Below are 22,914 nucleotides of genomic sequence, written 5' to 3' on the forward strand. Positions count from 1 at the left end.
TCTGAAAGTCCTGGCTCTAATTTTTCGGCTGTGTCCCCTAGTCCTAGACTCCCCAACTGGCAGAAATAGTTCCTCTCTATCTACCCTATCAGTTCCCTTTTAATATCTTGAAAACATCAATCAAATGACCTCTTAATCTTCTAAATTCCAGGGAATACAACCCTAGTTTGTGTAATCTCGCCTTGTAATTTAACCCTTGGAGCCCAGGTATCATTCTAGTAAATCTATGCTGCATTCCCTACAAGGCCAATATATCCTTCCGAAGATGTGGTGCCCAGAACTGTACACAGTACTCCAGGTGTGGTCTAACCAGGGCTTTGTATAACTGTAGCATAACTTCCATCCCCTTGTATTCTAGTCCTCTAGATATAAAGGCCAGCATTCGAATTAGCCTTTGATTATTTTCTGTACTTGTCCATGACATTTTAACGATCTATATACATGAACCCCTAAGTCTCTCTGGACCTCCACTGTTTAGAGCTGTTCACCATTTAGAAAGTACTCTGATCTATCTTTTTTAGGTCCAAAGTGGATGACCTTACACTTGCCTACTTTGAAATCCATTTGCCATAGTTTTGCCCATTCACTTAATCTATTAATATCTCTGTAATTTTATGCTTCCATCTACACTACCTACAATCCTGCCTATCTTTGTGTCATTAGCAAACTTGGATATGTGGCTCTCTATCCCGTCATCTAAGTCATCAATTAAAAAGTGAATAGTTGAAGCCCCAACACAGATTCCTGTAGGACTCCACTAGTCACATCCTGCCAATTTGAGTACCTGCCCATTATCCCTACTCTGTCTCCTGAGACTCAACCAATTTCCTAACCAGGTCAATAATTTGCCCTCAATTCCATGAGCTTCAACTTTAGCTAACAGTCTCTTTATGAGGGACTTTATTGAATACTTTCTGGAAGTCCATATAAACAACATGCACAGACATTCCCCTGTCCACTTTGGTCACCTCTTCAAAAAATTCAATCAGGTTCGTCAGGCTTTCTCTGATTAGCTGAAAATTTTCAAGGTGTTCAGTCATTCTGTCCATAATTATAGACGCTGGTAATTTCCCAACAGATGTGAGGCTAACTGGTCTATAATTCCCTGGTTTCCCTCTCTCACCTTTCTTAAATAGCGGAGTGACGTGCAATTTTCCAATCTAAAGGAACAGTTCCTGAATTGAGAACTTTGGAAGATTATATTTCGGGCTTCTGCAATGTTCTCACCTACTTCCTTTAAAACCCTGGGATGGAAACCATCTGGACCTGGGGATTTGTCACTCTTTAGTGCTATTATTTTCTTCATTACTGTTAAGGTGCTTACGTTAATTATGGTGAGTCCCCGTCCCTGATTCAAAATTAGTTTCCTTGGCTTGCTATCCTCTTCCTCTACTGTGAAGTAATTATTTAACATCAAACATTTCCTTATTTTCATTTACAGTATCACCATTATCAGTTTTTAAGGGGCCCACATTGCTCTTGACCAGCCTCTTTTTTTCCTAATATAATTGTAGACATTTTTTGTGTTGATTTTGATAGCCTTTGCAAGTTTCTTTTTATACTCCCTTTTTGTAGCTCTTACTATCTGTTTTGTCACCCTTTGCAGTTCTTTGAATCTCTCCCAGTCTCCAGGAGTCTATGTGCAATTTTTTGCATTTTTGTATACTTTTTCATTTAGTTTTATATTGTTCCTTACCTCTTTTGTCATCCATGGCTGTTTTTTTTTTGGCAAGTAGAGCTCTTGCCCCTTAGGGGTATAAACTGATTCTGTATCAATTTAAATTCTTTTTTCAACACCTCCCACTGATTTTCTGTTTTACCCATTAACTGATTTGCCCAGTTTACTGTGGAAATCGGCCTTAACAGCTACTACGATTCTAAATTTAGATAAGAGTTTCTCCCTTTCACTGGACACAATACTTCAGTTGTGGCCGAACCAGTGTTTTATAAAGGTTCATCATGACTTCCATACTTTTGTACTCTATGCCTCTATTTATAAAGCCCAGGATCTCGTATACTTTTTAAATCACTTTCTCAACCTGCCCTGCCACCTTCAATGATTTCTGCACATATACCCCCAAATCTCTCTGTTCCTGTACCCCTGCTCTAATGTTGTTTTTCTCACACAATTCTTATTTCTCTCATTTTAATTACTTTATATCTTTTAGTTTATCCATTGCCTGTAGTGCCTAAAGCATAATTTCTGACTATTACTCTACTCTCTTCCTTTTTAGTTTGCTTTAGAATTATTATTTATACCACCTTTTCCACCTGAACTTTCCTCCCTATTTACTAGTTTAAAATCCTTGTCACCGCCCTATTTATCCTTTCCGCCAAGACCCTGGTCCTAGCCCGGTTCAGGTGGAGCCTGTCCCAAAGATACAGTTCCTTCCTGTCCCAGTACTGGTGCCAGTGTCCCAAGAAATGGAATCCCTCTTTCCCACATCACTCCTTCACCCATGTGTTCACCTCCCTAATCTGCTTATCCCGATGCCAATTTGCATGTGGCTCGAGTAATAATCCAGAGATTACAACCCTTGAGGTCCTGTTTTTTAATTTAGCTGCTAGCTCCTGGTACTCTATGAACAGGACCTCTTGCCTACTCTTTCCTACGTTGTTGGTCCCAACATAGGCCACAACAATTGGGTCCTCCCTCTCCAGTAGCTTGGATTGGAACGCCATGATTTTAAATGTAAAGCAGATGGATATTGGATCGTCTGTTTATCTTTTTGAATTTTGTGCTCATCAAGCTGAACGATTGGGGATGGAATACTTTTCCCACTTTAGCGACCAAGTGTAAGCATGTCCCTCTTGTCAGATAGAAGACTGTTTTGATTGAAGTTTTTGGAATTTTTGAAAGGAATTGATGGGGTATTTAGAGAGAGGAACTTTTTCTGCTGGTGGGGGAATCTGGGTCAAGGGGACATAACCTTAAAATCAGAGCCAGGCCATTCAGCAGAGAAGTTAGGAAATACTTCTTCAAGGTGTATGGAACTCTCTCTCAAATAGCAGTAGATGCTCGCTTAATTAATAATTTCAAATCTGAGATCGATAGATTTTTGCTAGCCAAGGGTATTAAGGGATATGGAGTTAGGATACAGATCAGCCATGATTTCATTGAATGGCGGAACAGGCTGGAGGGACTGAATGGCCTACTCCTGTGCCTATGTTCCTATTTAGATGCAGTGAAGCTCTATCCATTCTTCCCCAATGCTCTGCCTCAGTCCCAACCTTAGGAGAGGATCCTGTACTGTATCAAAGTGGTATTTCTATTTCCCTCACTAGGCATTTCTGTGGCTGACTATTTGGTGCTATCTTAACGCCAAATTATACATAATGCATGCTCTGTAGAACCTGGGTTTAGATTGCTTCAGATTTATTTCACTTTAAGACTTATATTCAAAGAGTGTAAGCTTTTATTCACTGTCTTCCACCGAAATGAAGTCCAAGGCTGAGCTTGCTTTGATATTGACTGAGAACAGAGCCATCTGACCAATTGTGTGTGTGTATACTAGTAAATTGCACCATCATTGGTTATGACTTCATAAACTTGCTCCACCCAGTGGCCAGGATCTGCAATTATTTGGTGACAGTTGACATAGCAAAATTGAATGGGAAATATTGACATAACATTACAATGGTAAATGTTGATCGAAAAATCTGACCAGAAATTGGGACAACAGGAAGTCAAGTTTGTAAACAGAAAGTGCATCCCTTACATGATGGATATATATATCTTGCATGTTTAACTTTGGTGGTGGGGAAGCTTTTAGAAATGATGATCTGGGACACAATTAATAGTCACTTGGACAAGTATGGATTAATAAAGGAAAGCCAGCACAGATTGTTAAAGGCAAATTGTGTTTAACTGACTTGAGTTTTTTGATGAGGTCAGAGAGGGTTGACGAGGGCAATGCGGTTGATGTGTATATGGACTTTCAAAAGGCGTTTGATAAAGTACCACATAATAGGCATGTCAGCAAAATTGACGCCCATGGAATAAAAGAGGCAGTGGCAGCATTGATATGAAATCGAAACAGAGAGCAGTGGTGACCGCTTGTTTTCTTGGATTGAAGGAAGGTATAGTGATGTTCCCCAGGGGTCAGTACTAGGACCACTGCTTTTCTTCATATATATTAATGACTTGGGCATACAGGGCACAATTTCAAAATTTGCAGATGACACAAAACTTGGAAGGGTGGTAAACAGTGAGGAGGATAGTAACAGACTTCAATAGGACATAGTCAGGCTGGTAGCATGGGCGGACACGTGGCAGATGAAATCTAACGCAGAGAAGTGCAAAATGATAGATTTTGGCAGGAAGAATGAGGAGAGGAATTATAAACTAAATGGTACAATTCTAAAGGGGTTCAGGAACAGAGAACTGGGGCTATATGTGCACAAATCTTTGAATGTAGCAGGACAGGTTGAGAATGTGGTTAAAAAAGCATACGGGATCTTGGGCTTTATAGAGGTATAGAGTACAAAAGCAAAGAAGTTACGATGAACTTTTATAAAACACTGGTTCGGCCACAACTGGAATATTGGGCTCGATGTTACCAGGGCTGCGGGTTCGCGGTGGGGCGCGCCCGGTGAAATTAGTCAGCCACCCGCCCGATCGCAGCCCAATTGGATCCACTTACCTGTTCTTCCGGGTTCCCCACTGCTGATCTGCGCGTCGGGCGGGCTGCGCATGCGCAGTAAGATCTGTCAGCTGGAGGAGCTCTATTTAAAGGGGCAGTCCTCCACTGACAGATGCTGCAACAAATAGAAAAAAATTACAGCACGGAGCAGCCCAGGGGGAAGGCTGCTCCCAGTTTAATGATGCCTCACTCCAGGTATCAATACATGGGGTGAGGAGAAGGGGGAGGACAGAGATCTTCCCCGCTGGTGGGCGGGAGGACACGGCCTGCCTCTGCCACCAGGAAGGCCTGGCTCGAGGTGGCAGAGGAGGTCACCAGCACCACCAACATATCACACACCTGCATACAGTACAGGAGGCGCTCCAATGACCTCAGTAGGTCAGCCAAAGTGAGTACACTTACTCATTCCCCTACACTTCATCTGCCACATCACCGCCCCCACCCCACACCTCCTTCTGCACTGCCAACACTACTCTGTCACATCATCCCTCATACCCACTCAAACCTCATCCTCATCTTACCTGCACTTACTCACCTCGCCAGTACTCATCCCGCCACTACCACGCAACCCAATCCTCATACAATCTCATGGCTCTATCTCATACTCACCCTCTCGTGCATCTCTTTCACAGTCAGCCTCACTCAACCTGCCACTACCTGTGCTGCAGCCACAGGGCATGCATCACATATGTGCAGTAGGCAGCGTAAGGCAAACGTGTCGTGAGCGTGAAGGGGATGCACAAGGGTGTTTGAGGGTTTGTCATGGTTGTTACTTATATTGAATTTCTGACCAACTCACATTACATATTATATTGGCACCACTACTGCCACGTCTTCGCGAATCTTGTCTGGTTTGTGCAATAATGCCCTTTCCTGAGGATCACTATGAGGACCCACAACTGATACCACCCATTGTGTCACTGCAGAGTGGGTGTAGGTGTATTTGCAGGGCTCTTTTGTGCAGACGGCTGAGAGACGTCGGCGATGTCCCCGGTGGCACCCTGGAAGGATGCGGAGGAGAAGTTGTTGAGGGCAGTGGTGACTTTGACAGTGACAGGTAAGAAGATGGTGCTCGGGCCAGCCGGGAGCAGCTTGGCATGAAGGAGGCTGCAGATGTCCACGACTACATGTCGAGTGACTCTGAGCCTCCGTGTGCACTGCTGCTCAGAGAGGTCCAGGAAGCTGAGCCTCAGTCTGTGGACCCTGTGGCGAGGGTAGTGCCCTCTGCGACGCATCTCTCTCTGCGGTTGCCCTCCCTCCTGCTGTGCAGGTGGATGTGTCACAGCACTGTGTTGTGGAGCTCCACGTGTCAGAGGTGGACGGCGTGGATGACGAGACTGGTGATGCTGTTCGCCCTCCAAGGAGGTCATGACTGCAGCTACGGCAGCCCCCATCCAGAAGATGTACATCTGAGGGGGTCCACAAGGTAGGTACATGTCTCTGGACCCCGGGGTAAGTGTGCAAGTTGGTGACTTTGATTGTCAGGAGGAGGGTGGTGGAGGCCAAACTTTGTCCCAAGTGACAGAGTGGCCTCCTGCAATGAGTGAGGGTCTCCCCCCCCCCAACCTGTCAAATGGACCTTTGCAGCTGCTACAGGCTGACAGCTGCAACACGTCCATTTGAACTGGGAGTGTTTCCCCCAGTATGGGAAACAGTCCCAGTTTGCTATAAAATCCCACCCCTCCTCACATAATCCCTTAATCAGGTCAGTTAATGACCTGAACAAGCAAGATAAATATTGTCAAGTGGCATCTCGCTGGCTTTAATTGCCTGCGGGATTCCCACCAGCGGGGGCTGCGTGCGCACGCCAGCGCGTCAGTGGGGAACCCGGAAGTGGGCGGGTTGGAGCCGGGCTCTGGTCCCGCTCCGGGATTCTCCAATTTTCGGAGCCCCCCCGCCAGGAACGTACCCGATAGCAGGTGCTAAAATGATGCCCATTGTGTCCAATTCTGGGCACCGCACTTTAGGAAGGATATGAAGGCCTTAGCGAGGGTTCAGAAAAGATTTACTAGAATGGCTCCAGGGATGAGGGACTTCAGTTACGTGGATAGACTGGAGAAGCTGGGGTTGTTCTCCTTACAGCTGAGAACGTTAAGAGGGGATTTGATAGAAGTGTTCAAAATCATGAAGGGTTTAAATAAAGTAAATAAAGAGAAACTGTTCCCATTGATGGAAGGACCGGGAACCAGAGGACACAGATTTAAGGTGATTGGCAAAAGAACCAAAGGCGACGTGAGGAAAAACTTTTTTATGCAGCGAGAAGTTATGATCTGGAATGCGCTGCCTGAATGGGTGGTGGAGGCAGATTCAATTGTGGCTTTCAAAAAGGAACTGGATAAACACTTGAAGGGAAATAATTTGCATGGCTATGGGGAAAGAGTGGGGGAGTGGGACTAACTGGATTGCTTTTACAACGATGGCCCGAATGGCCTCCTCCTATGCTGTAACCATTCTATGATTCTATGTAGGATGAACTTCCTTCACATTTGAACTAATTTCCTGTGTCACTATTTTGTGTGATCCTTACTTCACTCATGTCATCCCTAGATTTTGCACCTTTTCTCACACTATTCATTTCTTTTACAACCTTCTGAGTACAGAATTTTTTTCCTGAACTCCTTCATCACGTTCTTAGTGACAATCTTAAGTTGACGATCCCTCATCACTAACTCCCCAACCAAAAGAAATCATCTTTTCCTATTCACTTTATCAAAACTCTTCATAATTTTAAAACCTTCTATTAAATCTCCTCTTAACTTTCTCTGCTCCAATGGAAATAATCTCAGTATCTCCAGTCTCTCCTCATAATTATAGCTTCTGGTGAATCTGTGCTCTCTGGCTTTACTATCCTTTCTAAAATAGGATGCCCAAAACTACACACAATACTCTTAACTGTGGCCAAACCATTGCTGTGTGCAACTTCATCATTGCTTCTTTACTCTTTACTCTATGCCCCTATTTATAAATCCCAAAATGTTGTTGGCCTTTGATGACTTTATCGATCTGCTTTCAGAGAATTATATACGTTAACCCCAGGTGTCTTTGTTCATCCACACCCTCCAGTGTATACTCTCATTCCTTGTTTTTCCTCCAAAAATGGATTAAGTTCTCCACATTAAATTGCATTTGCCACTTGTCTGTCCAGTCCACTAACCTGTCCATGTCCACCTGAAGTCTTTTACAGTCCTTCTTGCCAAATCACCTACTTTGGTGCCATCAGCAAATCTCTATTATGCTCCCTACGCTAAGTCCAAATCATCTATAAACTGAGAACAAAAGTGAGCTTAGCACTGACTCCAGGAATACACCACTTCCAACCTTTCTTCAATCTGAGCTACACCAATTTATTCTAACTTTGTTTTTATTCTGTTAACCATTTCTATCTATCTGCTGCGTTTCCTCTTATGCCATATGCCTGAATTTTTTTAACTGGCCTCTTGTGAGACATTTTACCATTTTACCTTCTGAAAATCCGTATAATATTCTTCAGAAGTATGGTGCCGGCAGCAAGGGTGCACAGCCCTGGGAGACAGGAAGGTATTTGTGAATTTGTTTTTCACTGTTCAGCAGTAATTCTGAGGCTGCTGTTGTTCCTGCACAGTGCCAGGCCATGTGGTCCTACCACTACTGTTTCCAGCTTTCCATCTTAGTGTTACTCCAGCAGAGTCCAGGGCACCCACCTCTAACGTGCAAATATTTCCGGGATCAGAAATCCGGCTGAGGTCAGGAGGCCAAAATTCCTGCCCCGCAGGAGATGCAACCTGATCGGAAAATCCAGGCTCTCGTGTTTGAAATACACCCTGACTTCTCCTCTGGCTAGCTGTGGCTCAGTGAGTAGCACTCTCTCTTCACTGAATTAGAAGCTTGTGGGTTCAAGTCGCATTCCAGCGGCCTGAGTACAAAAATCCAGGCTGCATTCCAGTGCAATACTGAGGGAGTGCTGCACTGTCGGAGGTGCTGTCTTTTGGATGAGATGTTAAACTGAGGCTCTCTGTCTTCTCAAGTGGATGTAAAAGATCCCATGGCACTTTTCTCAAAGAAAAGCAGGGGATTTCTCCCTGGTGTCCTGGCCAATATTTATCAGCATATTGGCTGCTGCGTTTCCCTACATTACAACAGTGACTACACTTCAAAAGTACTTCATTGCCTGTAAAGTGCTTTGGGACATCCTGAGGTCATGACTGGCGCTATATAAATGCAAGTTCTTTCGTGCTTTTGACTGAATAAATGCATTTGGCCTGAAATTTAACCTTCAGCAGAATGGGCTTACTAGTGGGCAGGCCTTATTAGATTTAATAATGAGTAATAAGCCACATTTAGTTACCAGCCTAATGATGCATGAACATTTATCTAAAAGCGCTAACAATGTGATAGAGTTCAACATTGTGTTTGAAAGGAGGAAACCCGTAACAGCTGCTAAGATTCTAAATTTAGGTAAGGCCGGCTTCAACAGGATGAGACAGAGACTGTCCACAATGAACTGGGCAAATCAGTTAATGGGTAAAACAGAAAATCAGTGGGAGGTATTGAAAAAAGAATTTAACGTGATACAAAATCAGTTTATACCCCTAAGGGGCAAGAGCTCTACTTGCCAAAAAAAACAGCCATGGATGACAAAAGAGGTAAAGGACAACATAAAACTAAAAGCAAAAGTATACAGAAATGCAAAAAATAGCACATAGACTCCTAGAGACTGGGAGAGATACAAAGAACTGCAAAGGGTGACAAAACAGATAGTAAGAGCTACAAAAAGGGAGTATAAAAAGAAACTTGCAAAGGCTATCACAATCAACACAAAAAATGTCTACAATTATATTAGGAAAAAAAGAGGCTGGTCAAGAGCAATGTGGGCCCCTTAAAAACCGATAATGGTGATATTGTAAATGAAAATAAGGAAATGTTGGATGTTAAATAATTACTTTACAGTAGAGGAAGAGGATAGCAAGCCAAGGAAACTAATTTTGAATCAGGGACGGGGACTCACCATAATTAACGTAAACAAATTAACAGTAATGAAGAAAATAATGGCAATAAAGAGTGACAAATCCCCAGGACCAGATGGTTTCCATTCCACGGTTTTAAAGGAAGTAGGTGAGAACATTGCAGAAGCCCTAACTATAATCTTCCAAAGTTCTCGATTCAGGAACTGTTCCTTTAGATTGGAAAATTGCACGTCATGCCACTATTTAAGAAAGGTGAGAGGGGAAACCAGGGAATTATAGACCAGTTAGCCGTGTTGGGAAATTACTAGCGTCTATAATTAAGGATAGAATGACTGAACACCTTGAAAATTCTCAGCTGATTAGAGAGAGCCATCATGGATTTGTAAAGGGTAGGTCATGCCTGACGAACCTGATTGAATATTTTGAAAAGGTGACTAAAGTAGTGGACAGGGGAATGTCAATGGATGTTGTTTATATGAACTTCCAGAAAGCATTCAATAAACTCTCTCATAAGAGACTGTTAGCTAAAGTTAAACTCATGGAATTGAGGACAAATTATTGACCTGGTTAGGAAATTGGTTGAGTCTCAGGAGCAGAGTAGGATAATGGGCAGGTACTCAAATTGGCAGGATGTGACTAGTGGTGTCCCACAGGAATCTGTGTTGGGGCCTCAACTATTCACTTTTTATTAATGACTTAGATGACGGGATAGAGAGCCACATATCCAAGTTTGCTAATGACTCAAAGATAGGCAGGATTGTAAGTAGTGTAGATGGAAGCATAAAATTACAGAGAGATATTAATAGATTAAGTGAATGGACAAAACTGTGGCAAATGGAATTCAATGTAGGCAAGTGTGAGGTCATCCACTTTGGACCTAAAACGGATAGATCAGAGTACTTTCTAAATGGTGAACAGCTCTAAACAGTGGAGGTCCAAAGAGACTTGGGGGTCCATGTATATCGGTTGTTAAAATGTCATGGACAGGTACAGAAAATAATCAAAAAGGCTAATGGAATGCTGGCCTTTATATCTGGAGGAATAGAATACAAGGGGTTAGAAGTTATGCTACAGTTATACAAAGCCCTGGTTAGACTACACCTGGAGTACTGTTCAGTTCTGGGTACCGCATCTTAGGAAGGATATGTTGGCCTTGTAGGGAGTGCTGTGCAGATTACTAGAATGATACCTGGACTCCAAGGGTTAAATTATGAGGCGAGATTACACAAACTAGGGTTGTAGTCCCTGGAATTTAGAAGCTTAAGGGGTAATTTGATTGACGTTTTCAAGATATTAAGGGGAACTGATAGGGTAGATAGGGAGGAACTATTTCCACCGGTTGGGGAGTCCAGGACTAGGGGACATCGGTTAAAAATTAGAGCCAGAACTTTCAGGAGCGAAGTTAGGAAACACTTATACATGCAAAGGGTGGTAGAAGTTTTGAACTCTCTTCCACAAATGGATGTTGATGCTAGTTCAATTGTTAATTTTAAATCTGAGATTGATAGATTTTTGTTAACCAACAGTATTAAGGGATATGGGGCTAAAATAGGTATATGGAGTTAGGTCACAGATCAGCCATGATCTCATTGAATGGAGGAGCAGGCTCGAGGGGGTAATTGGCTCACTCCTGTTCCTATTAATTCATTCCGAGTTCAGTTACATTTCTGAATTTTAAGGTTAACTTGTGTGGGAGGACTGGATGCTTCGGTGAATTAGCTTTCTGGCCTTTGAATTCTGGGACATGGGTTCTGCTTCAGCACAGACTAATGGGATGAAAGGCTCCTCTCTATGCTGACTGCAAGGTTGTAGCTTGTCCCTGGTGGGTGTGACACACAGATCAAATTGCCTCAAATTAAGCATTAATTGGCAGTAAATTTGTAAATTTATTCAGGAAGAGCTGTGCTGAAACTGCAAGTGAAATAGGCAATGCTGTTTGAGCATAAGGACTCCGAGACATCCAGATACATCTGGAAACAACAGGCCAGGAAATTAACATCTCTGAAAGGGAAAGTCTTTGAAATAATTTTGAGAGATCTAGTGGGTGAATGCTTGGGAGAAGATGACTTGTTAAAGGACAGCCAGGAAAGGAAGGCCAAGTTTAACCAGCTGGAACTTTACAAAGACATTGTTGATGTGTTCGGGGGAAATGTAATTGATAAATACTTGGATTTACAGAAGTGTTATTACAAGCTGCTAGATTGGCCCTCAGAAGTAGGGAATCCCAAAATGGAGCGTTAGTGATATTGGGAAAGAATGGCTTAAAAACAAGATGTGGAGATGCCGGTGATGGACTGGGGTTGACAATTGTAAACAATTTTACAACACCAAGTTATAGTCCAGCAATTTTATTTTAAATTCACAAGCTTTCGGAGACTTCCTCCTTCCTCCTTCACATTTACCTGAGGAAGGAGGAAGTCTCCGAAAGCTTGTGAATAAAGTAAATAAAGAGAAACTGTTCCCATTGGTGGAAGGGTCAAGAACCAGAGGACATAGATTTAAGGTGATTAGCAAAAGAACCAAAGGCAATGTGAGGAAAAACATTTTTATGCAGCGAGTAGTTATGATCTGGAATGCGCTGCCTGAAAGGGTGGTGGATGCAGATTCAACCATAGCTTTCAAAAAGGAATTGGATAAATATTTGAAGGGAAAGAGCGGGGGAATGAGACTAACTGGATTGCTCTTACAAAGAGCTGACACAGGCTCAATGGGCTGAATGGTCTCCTTCTGTGCTGTAATGATTCTGATTCCTCACCACCTGAAACAACTTTCACTGCAAGGCAACTTGGGGGATTTCACTGGAAGTACACCAACCTGACATTAATACATTTTAATATAAGCTGCATCCCCCATTATAACAACACTCTCTGAAAATTGTATCCCTCACTATAACACTCAGGTTAAACCAGATTGTTCGTAAACTTGGCATCCTATTTGAACCCAAGCTGAGCTTCTGACCCCATATCCACACAATCACAAAGATATTCTACTTCCACCTCTGTAACACTGCCTGTCTCCGCCCCTGCCTTATACCATCATCTGCTGATGAAACCCTTATCCATGCCTTTGTCATCTCCAGACTCGACTATTCCAATGCTCTCTTGGCCACCCTCCATAAATGTCAGCTCATCCAAAACTCTGCTGCCCGTATCATAACTCGCACCAAGTCCCGTTCACCCATCACCCCTGTGCTCGCTGACTTGTATTGACTCCTGGACCCCTAATGCCTCAAATTTAAAATTCTCATCAGTGTTCAAATCCCTTCATGGCCTCGCTCTTCCCTATCTCTGTAACTTTCTCCAGCCCTACAATTCTGGCCTCTTTAGCAACCCCCACTCCTTCACCCGATCATCAGCGTCCTTACCTTCAGACATCCAGGCCCTGCACTCTGGAATTCCCTCCCTAAACCTCTCCACATCCCTCTCCTCCTTTAAGACCATCCTTAAAACCCACCTCATTGACCAAGTCAACCTTCCTAATATCTCCTTCCTTGGCTCGGCATCCTTTTTTACCTGATTACCCTTCTGCCAAGTGCCTTGGGATGTTTTTCTCTGTTTAAAGTAACTGTATAAAACTAATTTGTATTTCCTCTGGGCTCTGGTTTACTTGGAATATATCACACCCCTCGCTATAACATTCTCATACACCCCACACTTCTCATCTAATTCTGTCTGAGTTACCCTTGCACTTTTCATTATAACACTGATATACCACGCCCCGCGGTGTAACGGCCTCTGATATACCACGCCTGCAACAACAACTTGCATTTGATAAGCACTCTTAAAGAAAGAACTTACATTGATTTAGTGCTTCTCTGGGTTAGTGTACGTAGTAAAAACATCCCAAGTCACTTCAGAAATGTAGTCAGAAATAAATACCACCACCCCCCTCCTCCGTATAACAATCTCTGATATGCTACAATATCCTGTGTAAAGTACAACCCCTGCTTTAATAGAGGCCCTGGTAAAATAATCCTCTCAATTTCCTGCCCATACCACCATCTTTTCGGTACAATTATCAAGTACATCACAGAACTGGCCTATTCTATCTTTGCACAGATAACAGCAATGACACTGATATCGGGTATGAAGGGGATGAGTTATGAGGACACCCTGGAGAAATTTGAGCTCTACAGTCTAAAGAGAATATTAAATGATATAGACGAGGTAAACACAGACTATTACTTCACAGTAATCCAGGAAAATAGGAGGAGGGTGTATAAATTTAAACTAGTAAAAAAATAAGCTCAAAACACATGTTAGGAGGAAGCTGTTTAGGTAAAGAGTAAGAAATGTTGGAAACAACCTGCCAGATGAATTAGTAGAGACAAAAACATTGGGGATGTTCAAAATACAGCTGGATGCTAAGGCAAGCGAGCTGTGGCACTAGAAGGATGAGCTTCACTGGGCTGAATGGCCTTTTCTCATCCTTGACTTTTCTTCAATTTTGATGGTTTGGATTGACATCTGTTAATCCCTTAATAACTAACAGATGGAAACCAAATATTGAAGCTTTCAGTAATGGACATTGAGAGATTTGGCTGGCTGCCATCAGTAGGTCTCCACCACCTAGAAGGACAAAGGCAGCAGGTGCACGGAAACACCATCACCTCGAAGTTCCCTTCCAAGTCACACATCATCCCGACTTGGACATATATCGCCGTTCCTTCATCGTCACTGGGGCAAAATCCTGGAACTTCCTACCTAACAGCATTATGGGAGTACCTTCACCATACGGATTACAGCGACTTCTCAAGGGCAACTAGGGACGGGCAATAAATGCCGGCCGTGCCAATATCCATATCCCAAGAATGAATTTTTAAAAATGTGCTATTACAATCTTCCTCAAACATGCGGGAAGACACATATAAACTCTTTCTTCAGTTCTGTCACATGGTGTGTAGACCTTGTTGGGGAGGAGGGTTGGCTGCTATTCATCCAAAACTCTGCTGCCCATATCCTAACACATGCCAAGTCCCGTTCACCCATCACCCCTGTGCTTGCTGACCTACACTGGCTCCCAGTCTGGCAACGCCTCGATTTTAAAATTCTCATCCTTGTTTTCAAATTCCTCCATGGCCTCACCCCTCCCTATCTCTGTAACCTCCTCCAGCCCTTTTGCGCTCCTCCAATTCTGGCCTCTTGGGCATCCGCAGTTTTTATCGCTTCACCATTGGCAGCCATGCCTTCAGCTGCTTGGGCCCTAAACTTTTGAATTCTCTCCCTAAACCTCTCTACCTCGCTCGCCTCCTTTAAATCACTCCTTAAAACCTACCTCTTTGACCAAGCTTTTGATCACTGTCCTAATATCTCCTTCTGTGGCTTGGTGTCAAATTTTATTTGATAACGTTCCTGTGAAGCACCTTGGGATGTTTTACTACCTTAAAGGCGCTACATAAAAGTAAGTTGTTGTTGTTGTTGTTGTTGTGCTAATGAGTTCAGATCCACTCTCTTATATTTTTGAAACATTTACTTGGCACAATTGTACTGAATTCCTTTTTCCCCTCTACAGGTGGGATTATTACTCTTGAGGACCTGAAAAACTACAGACCTCAATTATCTATAAATGTAGTAAATATGACAATTGGTGACTACACATTGTTCGTACCCAGTCCTCCGTCCAGTGGGGTTGTGCTTGGACTGATACTGAACATCCTGAAGGGTGAGATACTATAGCGGTGACATTCTATCCAGATGTATCGATACCACCAGTGAGATTCAGGGGAGCGGGAACCGGGATATGGTCCGTCGAGCTCCTCTCCATGGCTCCCACTACAAATAGGACCTACTTGTGGCTGTACACCTGGTTTATTCACATGGGATCATTGTGATTGGGAGCCTAGCCATGCATTCCTAATAAGGGCCTTTAGACCTGTTTCACACTTCCAATGTTTGAGAAGAAATCCTGCCCAGAGGACTTCCTTGAAAATATATATAGGAAGGATGTCAATGCTTTGGAGAGGGTGCAGAGGAGATCTATTAAAATGGTACCAGGGATGAGGCAATTCAGTTATGGAGAGACTAGAGAAGCTGAGATTGTTCTCCTTTTAGAGCAGAGAAGGTTAAGGGGACATTCAATAGAGGTGCTCAAAATTATGAGGAGTTTTGATAAAGTAAATAAGGAGAAACTGTTTCCACTGGCGGGTAAGTCGGTAACCAGAGAACACAGATTTCAGACAATTGGCAAAAAATCCAGGTGGAGATGAGGAGAATTTTTTTTATGCAGCGAGTTGTTATGATCTGGAATGCACTACCTGAAAAAGTGGTGGAAGCAGATTCAATAGTAACTTTCAAAAGGGAATTGGATAAATACTTAAAAGGAAACATTTGCAGGACTATGGGGAAAGAGTGGAGGAGTGGGACTATTTGGATAGCTCTTTCAAAGAGCTGTCACAGGTTGATGGGTAAATTGGGTTCTTCTATGCTATACAATTCTGTGAGTGTGTTTTTAAGTCTAAACATTAGCTGAAAACTAAAAATTACAGTTTTTTTTTAAAAAAAGTGTTTTTTTTCAGTTTATGTTTGGAATATGATTGTAGGAAATGTTTGGCCATTCACACATGTATTTATATATGTTTCAGTTAATGTTTAGTGTATTGACTTAATTTTTCTTTTCCACTTATTATTTCTTGCTTTCCCCCCACCCCCGGAACCCCACCATGTGTTTCCCAGATCAGACCATGGGAGGAATATTTATGTAATGAAATGGCAGAGAATCACTGTTCCCATATAGCAGACATCCTGTGTGCACAGAAACTCTTTGGCAAGAGTGTGTTATTTGTGGGGCGTTGGGCAGCGGGAGTGGGGTGCCGGGTGGCCAGGAGGAGCATTCTTGTGCTTGCTTGCCCCACAAACATCACTGCTGTTGGTCTTTTGGAAGTCTAGAGCGCTTGACTCGGTATGTTTCCCCCAGCCTGCTGCTTCCCTCTTTTTTTCAGGAATTCCTTATCCACCTCCAGGTGTTACCATGAATAAAAATCCCTGAAGAAATATTTCTGATGTCACCGCTTTAAGAGGAAACACTCGATTGCGTTCCTGTTACCTAATGCCACATTCCTATTGACCCACTTAAAATAGGACTTTTTCCTGTCATTGGTTTTGGTATGCCAACCCTTTCTTGAATACTTAGTGTGATGCTCCTTGAAGGGGAGATATTTGTTTGTATCCCAGTAGGGTTAGGCTTGTCTATCCCCACAATTTCATTGGCCTACTTCAACATAGGAGCTCACTATCTTAAGCGTGTGTAGCAGCCTTTCATGTGGAACTTTAGCAACAGCTTTCTGGATAGCTGGGTACATCACATCACAGGGCATTCCATTATTGAATTGGGATATTACTTCAAGCAGGAGAGTAGATAGGATCTCGTCCTTCTGAAACCATGTTGGCTGCCATTTACCAGATTAATTCATACAGAAAATCCTCTAGTTTGTTCCGTGTGATTTTTTCCCAGTATTTTTCCAGTTATTGATGTAAGACTAATGGGTGTAGTTGCCCTGTTGTGTTTTATCACCAGATAGATACCAATCCAGTGGGGCTGCCTTCGTGTTTGATTCCTTTATGATGATCATCAGCACTTCACTGATGGTTTTTCTGATCTCACTTAGCACCTTCTGGTATCTCCATCTGGCCCTAGTGATTGATTTGATTTGAACCTTTGGAATCTGTCTTTGAGCTTCCATCCCGTGAAGGGTTGTATTTATTTGTAGAACTCATGCGCTGGCATGTTACTGGTGTCTTCGCCACTAAATACTTACAGGAAGTAGTCATTTAATATATCAACCATTTTAGTTTGTTCAGTTTTGCATCTTTAAGGGATGTATCAACAACAATATTAGTTAAACATGAAACAAATAACAAACTTGATTGAGTTTTTTGATGAGGTAACAGAGACGGTTGATGAGGGCAATGCGGTTGATGTGATGTATATGGACTTTCAAAAGGCATTTGATAAAGTGGCACATAATACGCTTGTCAGCAAAATTGAAGCCCATGGAATAAAAGGCACAGTGGCAGAATAGATACGAAATTGGCTAAGTGACAGGAAACAGAGAGTAATGGTGAACGGTTGTTTATCACTGGAGGAAGGTATACAGTGATGTCCTAGTACTGGCCCCTGGGGAACCACTACTTTTTTTGGTAAATATTAATGACTTGGACTTGGGTGTACAGGGCACAATTTCAAAATTTGCAGATGACACAAAACTTGGAAGTGTAGTAAACAGTGAGGAGGATAGCAATGGACTTCAAGAGTGATACATTTTGGCAGGAGGAATGAGGAGAGGCAATATAAACTAAATGGTACAATTCTAAAGGGGGTGAAGGAATACACAGACCTGGGGCTATTTGTGCACAAATCTTTGAAGGTGGCAGGACAGGTTGAGAAAGTGGTTAAAAAAGCATACGGGATCCTGGGCTTTATAAATAGAGGCATAGAGTACAAAAGAAAGGAAGTTATGTTGAACCTTTTATTAAAAACAATTGGTTTGACCACAGCTGGAATATTGTGTCCAGTTCTGGGCACAGCACTTTAGGAAGGATGTGAAAGCCTTAGAAAGGGTGCAAAAAGATTCACTAGAATAGTTCCAGGGATGAGGGACTTCAGTGGATAGACTGGAGAAGCTGGGGTTGTTTTCCTTAGAGCAGAGAAGGTTGAAAGGAGATTTGATAGAGGTATTCAAAATCATGAAGAGTTCAGATAAAATAAATAAATAAAAACTGTTCCCATTGGCGGAAGAGTCGAGAACCAGAGGCCATAGATTTAAGGTGATTGGCAAAAGAACCAAAGGTGACATGAGGAAAAGCTTTTTTATGCAGCGAGTAGTTATGATTTGGAATGCGCTGCCTGAAAGGCTGGTGGAAGCAGATTCAATCGTGGCATCCAAAAAGGAATTGGATAAATACCTGAAAGTGGGGGGGGGGGGAATTGCAGGGCTACAGGGAAAGAGTGAGGGAATGGGACTAACTGGATTGCTCTTACAAAGAGCCAGCATGGGCTCGATGGGCCGAATGGCCTCCTTCTGTGCTGTAACCATTCAATGATTCTTTAATTCTGTGTTACTCCATTTATTGGATTTAACAACTTACATAGAATTTACAGCATAGAAACAGGCCATTCAGTCCATGCCGGCGTTTATGTTCCACACGAGCTTCCCCCCACCTTACTTCATCTCATCGTATCAGCATATCATTCTATTCCTTTCTATCTCATGTAATTATCTAGCTTTCCCTTAAATCCATCTATGCTGTTCACCTCAACTATTCCTTGTAGTAGCGAGTTCCACTTTCCATCAACTAAAGAAGTTTCTCCTGAATTCCTTATTGGATTTATTAATGAACCTTAGTCAGATAATTTCATTCCCATATATATTGTCTTAATTTTCTTTCTATTTCCAGGTTACAGGTTTACTTCAGATAGTGTTTCTACCCCAGAACAGAAGGCCTTGACATATCATCGAATAGTTGAAGCTTTTAAATTTGCATTTGCAAAGAGAAGCATGATGGGAGATCCACGATTTGTCAATCTCACTGAGGTAAGCTACCAGTTCAAATATCGTTCTCCGTCAATCAAAAGCTGTTCTGCTTCCTAGTACCTGTACAGTCACACTGCTTGCTGAGCAGGTTGTCATTAGATTGTGTTCCACCTTGCATACACAGTGGTTGAGTGCGTGAGTGTGTCTTGGGGCATGTCCAGGTATTTGTGTGCATGTGGCAATGGGAAAGCACCTGGGTTTCTGCTGTAACTTCCTAATCAGTGAGGCTTCCAGCGGTCTTGCTATGCTATGGGTTTGCAACCCTCAGCAGAGAGACACCAAGTTAATTGATAATAAGATATTTAATGTAGGTGTGAGTGTTTGTGGTTTTAATCCAGCCACTTAGTATGACAAGTCAGCTCTCCATCAGTAATTTTAATTTTCTATATTGGGAACAGATTTCTGGCTGAAAATAAAGAATGTATCTTTCTGGACTATGCGGTGCATAACATGGAGTCCCGCAGGCCATTTAAAAGTCTTAATGAATGTTCCCATTCATTTGCATATATCTCAATCTTACTATATTAACAGATCTTGGTGTTCAGATTTTGGATTTATCCACCAGTGAGAGAGCAAAGCTTGGAAAAGATCTTTTCATAGTTCTGGACCTGTGGAATTCACAACAGGAGAAATTGGGTGGTGTGAGAAATATAGAAGCAAATTGGGATGAGGGACTTCAGTTGTGTGGAGAAGCTGGGATTGTTCTCCTTAGAGCAGAGAAGGTTAAGGGGAGATTTAATAGAGGTGTTCAAAATTACAAAGGGTTTTGATAGACTAAATAAAGAGAAACTGTTTCCAGTGGCAGGAGGATCAGTAACCAAAGATCATAGCTTTAAGATAATTGGGAAAATAACCAGGGGAGAGATGAGGAGAATTTTTTTTAGGGAGCAAGTTGTGACAATCTGGAATGCACTGCCTGAGAGTGGAAGCGGATTCAATAATAACTTTCAAAAGGGAATTAGATATATCCTTGAAAAGGGAAAATTGGGATCTGGAGAAAGAGTGGGGGTGTGTGGGACTAATTGGATAACTCTTTCAAAGAGTCGGCACAGGCACGATGGGCTGAATGGCCTCCTTCTGTGCTGTGTAATTGAATGAATAGAAGCTGGGTTGCTGGGGTTTTGTGAGCCAGTTACTGGGGCTTGTGGGTCACTTGGCTGCAGGCCGGACACTGCCCTAACAATGTGCTTCAGGCCCACTTTCAGAAGAGTGCCTCCTACTGTCCACAGTGTGACCTTTCTCCATTTCCTCCATCAGCCATCCTGTGCCTCCTTCAACTGAGACTGAGAATTTTATGTGCTTTTGTGCTCTAGACTGAGACGGTGCAAACTCATTTCATGAAGGACCCTTATTGTCAACAGATACAGGAGACTTTCGTCTTTCAGTCTGGGTTGCATTTGAACCCTGATATTAGAGGTGAAAGGTCAATGTTTAACCCACTGCACTACCCTAATCATTTTATTTTTCTGATCTTTTTCATTAACAGCTCATTTCCAATATGACCTCAAACTATTTTGCAGCACAGCTTTGGAGTAAAATCACAGACAATACGACGCATTCCATAAGATACTACGAGCCTGAATTCTACACCACTGATAATCATGGGACTGCCCACCTCTCCCTGGTAGCAGAGGATGGCAGCGCAGTGTCAGCAACCAGCACCATTAACTTATAGTAAGAGCATCCTGGTCTTAACATATTCATTCATTATAATAATATCTCCCTTCGCTTCTTTTCCCTTAATGTTTCTTGGTTCTCCTTTGGTTGAGGGTGTGGGGTGCGGGGGATGAGTTGGTATGTTAACTTTTCCACATCTCCTATCAACCAAACAGGAGGTGCACTTGGGGGAGGGGTGAGAGAATAACACCACGAGAGTGAAGGAAAGAGAAATGACGACTCCTCACACTTGTCAGTCACCACAACCTTGCTTATCAAGATTTCCCTACATTACACCGAGTTACATCAAAACTACAGCATAGATCCAAGCCATTTGGCCCAACTGGTCTATGCCAGCATTTATGCTCCACACAAGCCTCCTCCCTCCTAATCCTATGGATACCCTTCTATTCCTTTCTCCCTCATGTGCTTATCTAGCTTCCGCTTAAATGTATCTATGCTTTTGCCTCTCCAACTCCTTGTGGTAGCGAGTTCCACATTCTTACCACTCTTTGGGTAAAGAAGTTTCTCCTGAATTCCCTGTTGGATTCGTGATTATTTTATATTTATGACCTCTAGCTGTGGACTAGTAGTGGAAACATTTTCTCTACGTCTACCCTATCAGGTCACCCCTCAGCCTTCTCTTTTCTAGAGAAAAGAGCCCCAGCCTCTTCAGCCTTTCCTGATAAGGATTACAACAGTGACTACACTTCAAAAGTACGTTATTGGCTGTAAATCATTTTGGGACATCCTGAGGTTGTGAAAGGTGTTCTGTATCTGAAAGTAATTTCATATCATAGTTCTCACAAGAGCTCATGTAACACTCTCCTGTTTGCCAACTTCCATAACTGCCTACCCATTGTCACTCTTCCATTCATACCTTTGTGCACAGGGTCCCACCATTTCAGATTTGGCCTTTCCATACAGTCTCTTTTCTAGCTTACGTTGTATCTCCTTACAGTACCTAGTTAATACATCTGAAAATAGGCTGTGGTAGGTAGCAATTACAACAGAATGTGAAGACATCTGAAAAATTGATCAGCGTTCAAAAATGCTAATGCTGTATGTTGCTGGGAGCTGAGGCGTTGCAGGAGGGGGCATCGGATATTACTGCAGCTGGGCCAGTGTGGGGATGGTTAGTGTGTGTGTCTGGGTCTAAGTACTGCAAAGAGTGGCATCTTATAACCACACTTCAGAGTGCTGTGCACAGTTCTGGTCTCCGTATTACAAAAAGGATATAGAGGCACTGGAGAAGAATTGAGAGGTTATACCTATCAAGAAAGACTAAACAGGCTGGGGCTCTTTTCTCTAGAAAAGAGAAGGCTGAGGAGTGACCTGATAGAGGTCTTTAAAATTCTGAAGGGGTTTGATAGGGTAGATGTAGAGAAAATGTTTCCACTTGTGGTGGATACCAGAACCAGGGGTCATTAATATAAGATAGTACTAATAATCCAATAAGGAATTCAGGAGAAACATCTTTACCCAGACAGTGGTCAGAATGTGGAACTTGCTACCACAAGGAGTAGTTGAGGCGAATGGCATAGATGCATTCAAAGGGACGCTAGATAAGTACATGAGGAAGAAAGGAATAGAAGGTTATGCTGATGTGGTTAGATGAAGTAGGGTCAGAGGAGGCTTATGTGGAGCATAAACACTGGCATAGACGAGTTGGGCCCAATGACCTGTTTCTGTGCTGTAAATTGTACGTACCATGTCGTTGAGGGTGGTATGACCAAACAGACATCACTATTGTAGATCTGTCCCTTTTAAGGGAGTACATAATAAATGGGAGGATACTGAAAGGTGTAGAGGAAGTGAGGGACCTTGGAGTGTATGTCCGCAGATCGCTGAAGGTAGCAGGACAGATAGATAAGGTGGTTAAGAAGACATATGGAATACTTTCATTTATTAGCCGAGCATGGAATAAAAGAGCAGGGAAGTTATGCCGGAACTGTGTAAAACACTAGTTAGGCCACTGCTTGAGTACTGTGTACAGTTCTGGTCGTCAGATTACAGGAAGGATTTAATTGCACTAGAGAGGGTACAGAGGAGATTTACGAGGATGTTGCCAGGACTGGAGAATTTTAGCTATGAAGAAAGTTTGGATAGGCTGGGGTTGTTCTCTTTGGAACAGAGGAGGCTG

The 22,914-nt window shown here is 42.7% G+C and overlaps 1 protein-coding gene across 6 annotated transcripts in view; it reads left to right on the top strand.

Moving 5' to 3' along the window:
• Window positions 1–22,914, top strand: part of LOC137341934 (glutathione hydrolase 1 proenzyme-like) — a 325,363-nt gene that overhangs the window by 281,337 nt on the left and 21,112 nt on the right. For all 6 annotated transcript variants that reach the window (XM_068005450.1, XM_068005448.1, XM_068005451.1 and 3 more), the window contains 3 exons: window positions 15,098–15,247; window positions 18,979–19,115; window positions 20,602–20,789. In XM_068005450.1, coding sequence (XP_067861551.1) covers window positions 15,098–15,247; window positions 18,979–19,115; window positions 20,602–20,789 — 475 coding nt within the window. The remainder of the gene's footprint in view (window positions 1–15,097; window positions 15,248–18,978; window positions 19,116–20,601; window positions 20,790–22,914) is intronic.

Source organism: Heptranchias perlo, chromosome 25 (assembly GCF_035084215.1).
Source record: "Heptranchias perlo isolate sHepPer1 chromosome 25, sHepPer1.hap1, whole genome shotgun sequence".
Taxonomy (NCBI): Eukaryota; Metazoa; Chordata; class Chondrichthyes; order Hexanchiformes; family Hexanchidae; genus Heptranchias; species Heptranchias perlo.